Source organism: Amblyomma americanum, chromosome 6, assembly GCF_052857255.1.
Source record: "Amblyomma americanum isolate KBUSLIRL-KWMA chromosome 6, ASM5285725v1, whole genome shotgun sequence".
In the NCBI taxonomy this organism is placed as follows: domain Eukaryota; kingdom Metazoa; phylum Arthropoda; class Arachnida; order Ixodida; family Ixodidae; genus Amblyomma; species Amblyomma americanum.
In genome coordinates this window covers 22,225,299-22,237,560 of record NC_135502.1, presented here as the reverse complement: position 1 = coordinate 22,237,560, position 12,262 = coordinate 22,225,299, and the positions used below count along the sequence as shown (strand labels likewise).

Genomic DNA, 12,262 nt, shown 5'->3' with positions numbered 1-12,262 from the left:
GGCATCGAGGCACCCTACGAATATCGAGAACCAAATGTTACGCCTCGTGCACGTCCAGCCTTTTCCCATAGCCGTTCGAAATTCTCGACATCCCTCACGCGACTCGCCTACATAAAGTACTGAAGGAGGTCTGCAAGTTGGGCTTGTTGGTATGGGTTCATAGTTGAAACAAAAAAAAGAGCGCCAACAAGAATTGCAGAGGAATCGAGTAGCTAAGAAACGCACAAAAAGGCCCGAACTGCAGTCTGACCTTTTCCCACTAAAGCATGCACGTCCATGCAGGGAAAGCTATATAGAATAGGCATCATCTGTTCACAAGCTGGAATTACCAAGTTGTTGGCACGCAAGGTTATGTGGCTCATTGTCTGCAAGCTCCGCGCTTGAACAGCCTATACATAACTACTCTTCCGTGCGAGCAGCTTTCTTGTTGTTGTTTTGGTAAACATTTATTTTATGTCCTTTGCGAATTCGGCTGGTTGGCCGTGAACGCTAACTGTCCGCAGCTTCAGTAAAGAACGCTGCAGGCTTTTCGTGACTGGCGAAGCTTTGCGAGAGTGTCAATTTGCGCGCTGCCCGCGACAGCAAATAATAAGAAAAGGATGAAGCGCAGCATGATGCGTCGCTGGCTCGTGCTGGTTGGAGTATCGTCCGCCTTCCAGGACGGGAAGTCGCAGCTTTCCGGCGTGCTTTAAGTGACTGGAAGTGATGGAGAGCCACGGGTCTGTTGAAAGGAGGCTTTCGGCTCTTCGTAATTCCTGCAAAATAAAACACTTCCGGAAAAAGAATTGCTGCAATATGCTCGTGATGACGCCCTTAGCCGCCCGAGGCAATTTGCAGCCTCGTTAAAACGTTGTGCAACGTAGTCTTGCAATGGAGCCTTCAGCTACCCGTCGGCACAGCGAGAATTCCCTCCTAATCTGACTAGCGGCCCCCCAGTTCCCCCCACTCGCAGCCTTATATCCTATAAGGAGGGTGTGTCACAGTCCATTAAGGAAAATAAAACCAACCACCGCGTATCTCTGGTCACGATGAGAACCGAACCTGAATACGAATTCTCATTTCCGGGGCAGGCGTTCTTCACGCTCAGCCGTAATTTCTCCTGAATTTTCTCGTCATTGGCCACGTGGTTAGTAGGGAAAAATTGTCGATGAATACCAGGGAGAACTGTAGTCGTTCAGAACTAATTTTTACCTTATTACCACACAGTTCAACCCACTGCAAATGAGTGATCTCTGATTCGGCAGATTACATGGTCTTGAACTTTACTTTTGAAGAATATTGATTATTGCTCCTGTTCATTACTTGTGAACGTATGCAAAACACACTACAGGCAGTTTTTATTCCAATAAAAAGAAGAAAAAGTTTATGTAGATTCGGATAGAGACGATCTTTGCGACTTCGACACCCTCTGTCACAGCAGCAGCAATCAAAAAGTCAGCGCTGGTTTATTTGCCTACTCACGGTCATGCATCACTTCGCTACTAATCATACTCCCTGTGTTATGGCGCAATGGCTGCATTCATGCTGCAGGTAAAGGTGGTATGTAGGGTTTCACGTGCCGAAGCTGCATGATCGAGGTCTGTGAGGAACGCCGTAGTGGAGGATTAACGATTAATCTCGACTAGTTGGGATTGTTTAATCTGCACGTGCTGTTGTAGGAACATGTGAGTCATGATTACTAGATTTAAATAGTACACTCACTCGCTTTGTACGAAATACTTTGCGTTCAACCTTGAATTTCAGAACATAAGTTTGAAGTGGTGCATTACACTATAACATTCGTAAATTTTGTGCAGTTTGTTTTGGCGATACTGTAACACGCTGCTGAATGCATGCCGCTCATTATAGCGTTTTGTGTCATATACGAAGCAGAGCCGATAATCGCGGTGTAGCAGCAACGGAAGCAATGCAGAAGTGAGCCCTAAGGGGGGGGGGGGGGTGGGATTAGATAACGCATTCGCGGAATAAGGTGATCGTGGCTATCGGTCCTGACAAGGCTAAATGGAGGTCTATGGGTTGGTTGCCAATTCGGCCTGTACTGGACCTCACCTGGCTGATGATGATGATGATGATAGTAGAATTTCAAAGGTCGTTCGTTTCTTCGAGGAAGGTTACGAACCCTTCCTCTAGTGTCGTTCGGCTTGGAAGATGGACAGGAGGCGAGCTTGTAGATGATCGACAGCAGAGCATATATTTACAGCATACATATACAGAGAGTTAAACTGGAAAAAGCAGAACTGAATTTACAAAAGAACAAACTTTGAGCTACTTTCCTCATCGACCCGGCAGGTTAGAGCCTAAGTAGCGTCACGTTACATGCTAAGCATGGAGCCCCAGCTCAGACTGGACTGGACTGGACTGCATCTGTTCACGTGCGCTTTTCAGCACTTAATTAACAAAGGACTAAGGGCGGTCATTTTCAGTGGCCCGCCCTAAGCATCAATTCTCCAATCAAAAATAATCATGCGAGATAGGGACTACCCAATGGGTTGGGCTTAGCCTCGAACCCAGGGTCTCGTTAACAACACAAACCAAATCCAAAACAAATACGCCATCACTCTCTCTCTCAAGTAAGAGTATCCACACGCTCTCCCTTCGGAGCTATTCCGACTGCCCTCAGGCACACCGCCACCCGCAGTACTCACCCATGGTCTGTGTGAGTACTGCCTGTCCGCCATGACAGGTGTCCGTCACGGCCCTCCTGTAAATACGTTTTTGTTCACGAGGCACGGCGGGACGCTGCGGGTGTCTCTCCGACGATAGCCCACGTCGTTAGGGGGGGGGGGGGGGCGGGGGGGTGCGTCAAGCAATCCTTCTCGTTCCCCGTATGCACTCGGGGGCTCTCGCTTGTACTGGGGAGCGGCTCCCGCGTGTGCCGGCGTCCTGCTTCCTGCAAAGGTACGCAGCTGGAAAAAGAGGGGCGGCCTTACAATGATCTTGGTGATAACAGCGCTGCACAGTTTAGCGGCTCACGATCGTTTGCCATTCATGATATACAGTGAAGTCAGTTTTCGTGACAGCCAACGAGACCGTGGTCCGGCCAATCATGGGCCCCACGAGATACGAGTTTTACGAACCTCTGCCAGTGATGCAAAAGCTCGCGGTGCCGAACATATTCGGAATCCGGCGGACCTCACGCTGGTTTATTTCCCTGTCAGCCGAGAGCTGCTGGCTGCGGCCGGCCAGCTGACTAACGCGCTTGTTTGATCGAGTAGGGGTTGCTATGGCGGGCTTCGCTTATTCTGTCTACGTAAAGCAAGTTTAGTGTGAATTTATTATTTAAAGAACCCTGGCGTATGAAAGCCGGAGAGCGGTACACGTAGTGGAACTCAGTGAATCAATTTCAACCACTTGGGGTTTCGTGAGGAGCGTCGAAGTTTCAGTTTTCGGGGTCAGTTTTCAAGCGAAAACATGGCCGCCGTGGCTGGCCACGAGCTTAGCAGGAACGGCGAGGGAGAAGAGGGGTTAGGTTTTAGATAGGTGTGATGTATCTTCGCATTGCTGCTTATATAATTATAAAAAAAATAATAAAATGCTGCGGTAGCAGCATCATGCATTCACTCTCCACCCAACGGACCGAAATACGGGATACATTGCATAACGTCTTCCCTTATAAGCGTCTAAACGCCGCAGTCGGATCTTTTTTTATGTGGCCCACCGAATTTCTGAGGTGGCGGCCGCCACCCCTCGCCTCTAGAGTGCACTAGATTATTCAGTAGCTCTTCTCGCTCCCCCAATTGGCGCCGGCACTGGAGCCTAGCTGGAAATTAGCTGATGGATATATATATATATATATATATAATATATATATATATTATATATATATATATATATATATATATATATATATATATATATATATATATATATATATATATATAATATATATATTATATATATATATAATATATATATAAGGCGACGCTTATAGAAAGGATTCGCGAAACGAGTTTGGCCCGTTCGCTATTCGAGATAAGGGACAAGCTAGTCAGAAATATCACGTATGAAGATACTACATAACACCATACTTCGGGTTCTGGCTTGAAAACTTCCCTATACTGATATCGTCATCTAATAATGCTGGCCTACAAAACAATGTAGGTGCATTAAATTTGCCATTAACATTTAATTAATTTATTTTTTGCAGAAGGAAAAACAATTGCCAGCCCTAGCTGTAATTATTTCTCCATCATAAAAAACAACCTGCGCTCACATGAAAGCTAGTTCCCAAAGCTGTCAACCACATTCAATCCTTTTTTATTTAGTATGAACAAAGAGCGCAGCCGATATGATATACCGACTCTTCTTCCGACTCTTTTATGAGGGGCGAAAATAATATAACTGATCACCAGCATAGATATGCTATTCCGGCCTGGATATGAGCTACGACTATTTTGAGGTTGATGTTTTTGTAAGTTACAGGTTGGGTTGGCCTTCTTGTGCCAGTAATTATTCCACTGTAGCGGAATTTAAATATTAATTTACCCGCCGCGATGGCTCAGTGGTTGGGGCGCTCAACTACTGATCCGGAGTACCCGGGTTCGAACACAACCACGGCAGCCGCGTTTTGATGGAGGCGAAACGCAAAGGCGCCCGTGTGCTGTGCGATGTCAGTGCACGTTAAAGGTCCCCAGGTGGCCGAAATTATTCCGGAGCCCAAGACGCTCTATTGCTCACTCAAGCCTGGACAGAGCCGAGCCATGCACGACAGAAGTGCCTCGCTTTCTTCTGGCCATCGCGTTTAGCCATGCACTGTAGAGATCGCAATTCCTTCTGTGCTCGTTTTTGTGCGTTGCGCAAGCAGAAGTCTGTTACGAATTTGGCAGAAAAAAAATTGGCGGTGGTTTAGCTCTGCTTAAACCTGGAGTGACGCGACAGATACAGCTGGCCGAGTGGAACTTGCTCAGTTGAATTGCAAAGTCAGTCTTTCGCCGCTCCGTTTCGCTGGGCGTTACTTCATCTTCGTCCCACTTGACACGGCGCATGCGCAGAGCTGTGGCAGCTCGGTTTCGCAAGTGCGCCGCGCCGCCGGCAGCAGCAGCTGCTCCGCACCACGTGGCTGGTCACGCGACCAACCTCGTGATCAGCCACGGCGCCGCGCCGCCGGCAGTTGCTCCGCACCACGTGACCAACCACGCGACGGCATGGTGGCGCTGCCACAGGTTGGCGGCGCCGCCACACTGAAGGCTCTAAATGCTACCGTAATGTAGCTATCGCTACAAAATTTGCGGATGTCTTTGAACTTGAAAACCATGGAATTCAGTCTTGTCCTCCTCATGCTTCGTCCCACTCTGTCATGGGCGCCTCGTTTACTCTTATAGAATTGCAGACGGCCCTCAGCGGCCTGCGACGCCGGTGTGTACCTAGTACCGATGCCATCCCCAAGCAAATGCTACAATACCTCCATCTCAAAAGGAAGACGCTTCTGAGCTGCTTCAATCATTTTGGAGTCCCGTCGTGGAAACTGGCTTGTGTTGTACTGGTGCTTAAACCTGGCAAAGAGCTAGATGACGGACCTGGGTTCATATCGGCCTGTGTCGCTCACATCCTGTGTGGCTACAATCGTACTCTAATTGCATAACTTTCGCGCGTGTAACGCCACCCATACAGGTCAGGGTGACGCCCTGTCTATTATGGGCTGCTTCGTTCCTGGACAGCGTAAGACTTTTGAAATGAGGTCAGCGAAATGTGCGCACCCAATGAGCAGAGTTTCAGGCTCACACGTTCTCCGTCACGCTGGAATGTAAACATACGCAATGGCTGAGTACTCTTAAAGAAAGGGGTGCCCTTCAGAGTGCTTTTCAGACTGAAGCGAAATTTCGGCTTGTCAGTGTCAATCAAAACATATTGTCAATCAAAATATAAAAAATCAGTGTCAATCAAAATATAAAAAAATTGCACGCCTGTGCCTTTTTCACAAAATATTTGATCATGAGTCTATTCGCTATGAGTTACTCTTCCCCCTTCGTATATTTCACGCCGCACCGATCACATACATAAGGTAGGCATTTATACATGGAAAACTAAAACATTCTCGGATTCTTTTATTCCTCGCACATCATATGACTGGAACCACCTTCCTTCCTCAGTTGCCACAATTCCTGACCCTGTATTGTTTAGGTCTGCTGTTACCGCTTCTATTGAATTATATATTGTGTTGACCACTTAATCTAACTTATCTATGTTGTAATTTAATGTTCTTTGCTGTTGTTTGTATTTTCAGTGTTATGTATGACCCACTCCCCTCTGTAATGCTTTGCCCTGAGGGTAAAATAAAAAATAAATAACTATTCCTCGAGACACAACGAAACAGAGCTCTTTACATCGGCAGCGATCGATGGCGATTTTGGACTACGACGGCCACTCAGCGCCATGATGGCTGCTGCCATGTTGTTTTATTCTTTGTGGGCACAGGTTTGGCCACTAGAGAGCTCGTTTCAGTGGACGTCTGTCGTCAACGGCGCCGTCCCCATACGAACGCGTGACACCGTTCCCGTTTCCTTGCTACATCGCAACCGCAGTTATCACGCACATGTACTCGCAAGGCTACATATATCGCAAGCTTTTCTGAGCAGACGAGCTGCTTCTTTATTCACGCTGCTGTACATTAATATGTGTGCACATAAATACGCCTTGGGTTGATCTCAAATAAAGGCGCGCTCTCCTCCACACAGCAGGAACACTTTAATACGCTCACAAACGTCTTTCCTGACGCCGAAATGCCACGTTGCTCCGGAAGCCACTGCTGTCCGAACGATCACGCACTCGGCGACAGGAAAGTTGCAGCTCTTCGCGCCCTTTTCGCAGCCGGAAAGCGGCGGTTGCAGCGGAAGGCGTCCCTGAAGGCGGCCAAACGCATGGCGGCTTCGTTGCAGAAGCGCACGGCCCGGCGCCTCCACCCTAGTGCCCCTTCGAGGCCCGTGCACTGCGTGCGGCAGGAGGCAATGAAGAAGAGGCGCTCGGTCTCGGCGCTCGCTCCTCCCAGCAGGCGCATGGCCGACAGCGTCACGAGCAGGGTCTCGCGGTCTTGCCAGCTCTCCGGGAAGAGGGCGGAGGAGTCGTGGTCCAGGAGCCGCCGGGTGGCCTGCCCTCCGAGTCCGGCGAAGTTGACCGCCAGAGGGAGCTCCTCGTGGTAGAAAGGGAAGAGCCACGAGTGCGGCTCCAGCAGCAACGGCGCGTCGGGGTCTCGCCTCTCCATGGCGAGAGCCTCGCTGAGCGCCAGCCAGGTGGAGAAGAAGCTGGCGTTTGGATCGACCGACGCGACGGCCTCCGACACGTTCCGGTGCAGGTGTATCACTGCGTTGGGACAAGAGTATATGGTACACTGGGTGTCGTGTAAGTAGTACAACAGTTGAAGGAGCGCTCGTGCAATGTGACAATAGTAGCAGCGTGCGTTGTATGTAGCCACGTTTACATGAATGATACAGAATGCGTCTTGAGCCGATTTTTCGAGAGAAAGAGCAGCTTATGAGATGGAAAGGCGTGACTCGTCCGCTACGCGCTTCCTCGATGTTTTTGCACTTTCCCTCAAAAATGGGACTGGAGTCGACTTCTGCGGCATTCATGTAAATGCGGTTTGTGTAAGGTAATGACGTCACTGTACGCGCACGATGGCCGCTTGAATTGGCCCTGGGGGTTAGTGTGGATGACTGCAAGTCACACGACTGCGATATGATTACTTCCAGAGCTACTGTGCGGTTTGCTCAGGAGTGGCCATGAAACAACAAGCCTGGGTGGGACGGGGACAAGCTATATCTTGTTCGGCGGGAGTCAACTAAACTTAGAGGCCGATTAATATAAAAAGAAAATATTCGGCTGCTCCTCTTTCAAAAAAAAGAGGATCGAAACTCGGAATGTGAACCCAGAACTGGTGAACACATGGATTGAAATTGCATTCTCGTTGTTCAGTAGGTGAACGCGGCAGACTTCGTGCACGGCATACCACGGCATCATCAGAGATCATGTTTACCCGGGAGGAAATCTCATAGGCAGTCGTTGCTTACATAATACCTTGCTACCACCAGTGCTCCACATCCTTCGAAACATGCTCATCACTTGAATTTTTTTGTAGTATTTTACGTGCGCCGAGTGTAGAAAAGGTATCTCTCTTACGAAAATTTCTGTATCTTACTGTTTTCACTCTTATATGGTTTTTACTCCGATACAATAAATTCTTAAATATCGATCTACCTCTAAGTTATCGAGGATCGTTATCTAGGATGACTCAAAAGCAATATCAGCACCTCCGGACGGGACAAGGCGTGGGGGCCTAGCGCGCTGCAGCACGCTCCTCACGGCTTCGACAATGCCGCCGTCGTGGTGCGGCATGAGCAGGAGGTCGTGCCAGGCGGGCCCCACCAGGCGCTGCACCTGTCATGCATGGTAGAAATCAGGCAGATGGAGGTCGCTCATTAGGCGCCATTTGAAGCTGCCCCTTTCCGTGCCGAAGCGTGCAGTTCAGTAAATTTGCTTTCTTTACAAGGAATGTACAGGGTATAGGCACGTATACAGTTTCCACAGACGTCACAGTCGAGACGAGCGCCATTACAAGGCACTAGCTCGGGCTCAACGCAATCGCTGACTCGCGGGAAGTGGCATCACAATACCGGAAGCGATGCCATTTCCGGTAAACGAATCAACAGCTGCTAATGGCTGTTAATTTTTTCGGCCGTGAATTTCAAATGTGCGGCTTTATCATGCCGACATGTGTGTTATTATGAACTGCAGGCCAAGGAAGGAAAGCCTTCTGCACCAAAGTCAAAGCAGTACGAGTATATATCTCTGTCTTCGGCCAAGGATAGGTCGGATCTGTCTGCGAAAGTTCACAACGTGGCACGGTGAATAAGCATGATGCTTCTGTGGCACTGCCCCTTATGACGATAAACTATATGCAAGCGAACAAAATTTCTATAGCGGCATACTCGCTTATCATAAGGGACTGTTGAAAGTTGCCTCACCAACATTTTTTCAGAAGGGGCAGTGCCCGACCCAGTCCTCCAGCTTCTTGCGCTGTGACCAGATTGCTGACACACGCTTCAATTCTGGGACGTTGTTAATGTAAAGCACGTTGGGGCTGAGCTAGTTGGCTTCGTAGCCAGTCATAAAGCATTTCGTCTGAGAAACCTAAACCAATCCTGTCCCAACAGAAGTATTGATTGACCGACCTGTGTTCGTGAGCATTGTCAGCAGGACTAAAACAGACTACGCAGTCGAACACTCCTCGCGTGTACATCTTTTTAAAACTTCCCATTTCATTTGTGCTTTGTTTCAGGCTTTATAACAGTACAAAATAAAAAAAAATGTAAACAAATTTATATTTAAATGAAAAATAGAATAAATAAACTTTTAAAGTATTGCCCCTCACTCCAGGAAAGTTTCCGGAACCCCTGCTTACCACCGAAGGGGCATAATACGGGCTGCACTACAAGAAAACTGCCTGCAAAGATCGTTCCGTTGCCCATACTTTGATGACTTTAATCACTATATCCCTGTCATTCCCGCGTCCTGTAATTCCGTAGAGGAAAGCTGTATGCATGCTGGTCGTGTAAATTGCATATTACGAACACTAAGTCTACCTGTTGTTGTTTTTTTCGATTGTCCCACTTCTGCTGATAGTCCATACAAATGGATACGCCGCCTTGAAGCGTTAGCGTGATGTCGAGTACAGATTTCTGCTCACCTGCGAGAGACAACGTGGCGTCCTCCAGCCGTCAGCAGCGCCATGCGGCTCCTCAAGGCTCGTCTCAACCATCCAGCCAAGTATTTCGATGACGCGGAGCCCCACGCTGAGCGCCAAGTGTGCCTCCGTCTCGGAGTCTAGCCCGATCAGGTACAGGCTTGTCTGAAGCACGTCGCGGTCGAACAGCTGGACGGTGTCTCGTCCGCTGAGAGCACTGCCTTCTGGCAGCACAAAGCTCCGAACGAGCACGTCGAGCCAGGAGTCGGTCGTCGCAACCAGCGGCGCGTATAGCGACAGGTTCCCCACCGACGTCACGACGGGTGGTTGCCACTGCTGCAGCGCGGCGCCCATCAGATGAGTGATCAGATTGTCCATGGCCTTGATAAGAAGGATCATGCTGGCGTTGCTATTATGGCTGGGCTTTCCGAAGATCACCAAGGCCTTCGACATCCAACGGTCGTAGTCGGTGCCCTGCCTCATATGCTGCTCGTCGATCCATTGGACAAGCTCAGGACTCCGTCGGAACTGAACGGTGGGCCGCTGGTTTTCGCCAGCGGTGACATCCACCCGGAACCAGAGGTGCAAGTTCCAGTTTGCTGACAGGTCTATGAGCACTTCGAGCAATGGGCGGGTCAGTGTGCGGGGCCAGGGCAAGCCTCGCTCCCCCAGAAACTGCTCCAGCTGCTCTAGACCGTTTCTGTAAACGTCTCGCCGCAAGCACGCGCGAACGAGGGCGCCCACTTGGCCGTCTTCCTGGTTGGAGAGCGCCGAGGCGAGTGCCTGCGCTTTGGCGTCGAATGCAGCTCGCGAGCGCACCGAACCGCCCTGCTGTGGCCAACGGCCGCACACGAAGCCATACAGGTCTTCGCACGGCTGTCGTTTCAAGTCGAGCGAGTCGCTGAGCTCGCGGGCGTAGCGCTGGCAGGCGACCGACTTGCAGCGCGTGGCCTCCAGCGCGAACAGCAAGCCGCGCCCCTCCTGACCTGTCCGCCTGAGGCCACTTGGCGCTGATGAGCCGCGCACCACAGCAGTGGCGACGGCCGCCACGAAGACTGCCACAGCCACCAGGGCACAGCAGCCGCAGCAGACCCACAAGCGCCGGGTGATGATCGGGCTTCGCCGCAGCAGCACCTTCCACAGGACCTGCCATGATTGTTGTGGCCAGGGAACGCTCAGAGCAAACACGTATGCGTGTCTCGTCTGACAGACGAGCACGTCGATTGGGGCATCTGTATTTTTAGACGGCTGGCTGGCCATCTGGCGCGAAGCATCTTTCATAGGGGTGGCTAAACGGTAGCTTGTAAGGCGTGATGCCCACGTCGCGTACCCCTCTATGGAAATGCTGCAGCTGGTATACTACTCGGTTTTCAGGACATACGAGGCTTCCTCCGTTGTCAACCGTGCCGCGGCGCTGTATTAGTTCGGAACCGAAATGTCTTCCTTTCTACCTGCTGGCAGAAAAGAGCTTGAGTCTTCAAGGTTGGCCGATCATGCGCTATATGTGTCACTCGTTAACCCTGAAGAAAACTGAAAGGCCCTCTGGGCCGTGCAGCGTGGATGGTTTTGCATCGTCTATACTCCAACCCTCTCAAACGTGAAAGAAAATGTATCCCTTTTCACCCCTCCAGAGCTCGGTAATTTACAAGGGCCCTCCTAATGCCCAGCGCAGCCACATAAGTCTGTATATCTTTGGAAAAAGTGTGTACTACTTGAGTACTCGTTGCTTTGTAGACGGCTGCACGCCGAGTTCGACGGTTTATCGCGCGACTGTTCGGTTTCACGGTGGTTTGAGTGTCATCGACTACGCGGCATCTTCACAAGGCAGTGCAGATAACAAGTGTGGATAAGATAGGGAACGATTGTTATCTGGGAGGAATGAACTCGGGGAACGTGCGGAAGAGCGGTGTCTACCTGGCGGGCTTCGGAGGGAGCGGGCGACGGAATCGAGCCATCGTTGTCTAGCCAGCTGTGATCATCCATCGCCATGTTGGTCGCCATCTTGTCTTGTTTTTGACCTCCTCCTCTTCTTGTTTCACTGCTAATCGTTTTCCTCCTTTCACGCTTACGCGTCAATGAGGGTATGCTATACAAAATGGCAGTAGACTGCTGCTGCTGTTGACGTTAATGTGCAGTGCAGTAGTTGCTTCTGTATGTTAGCTACCGCAAAAAAAAAAAAGCTAAGGCAAGTTGTGGTCCTGAAAAAATTTGTTCGCCTAAATTAAGGTGTCCACATATAGATATACATACCTTAAGCTATCACTTTCTTTCTGTGCAGCTTTTCAAAAGTTTCTAAAGGTATAGGAATACTTATCTTTACTTAGCCCAAGTGTATAGGATTTGCTTTAATCTGCCCGTCTATTTGGCTGATGCTCGCAAGTAAAGGAAAAAGAAGCGTATGCGTGCTGGCTGAGATAGCGAAAAAAAAAACACACATACGTCCTGATATTGCTATCAGCTGTAGAGGTGCGGCGCAAACACATACGTGTATCGATGGTGGCGCTTAGCCAGCACTGTAGGTCTCTCAACACTGGAATCACGCCGCGTCGTTTCCCGCCTATGCTTACTTCATACATTTTATCATAA

At 49.8% G+C, this 12,262-nt stretch overlaps 1 protein-coding gene across 1 annotated transcript; it reads right to left on the bottom strand.

Moving 5' to 3' along the window:
- Positions 1-6,603: 6,603 nt before the first annotated feature.
- On the bottom strand, positions 6,604-11,677 carry LOC144094591 (uncharacterized). Its single transcript, XM_077628510.1, has 4 exons — positions 11,591-11,677; positions 9,680-10,822; positions 8,244-8,370; positions 6,604-7,296 (listed from the first exon to the last, which is right to left on the bottom strand). The coding sequence occupies exons 1-4, from the start codon at positions 11,675-11,677 to the stop codon at positions 6,758-6,760; spliced, it is 1,896 nt and encodes a 631-aa protein (XP_077484636.1). The 3' UTR covers positions 6,604-6,757.
- Positions 11,678-12,262: the final 585 nt, after the last annotated feature.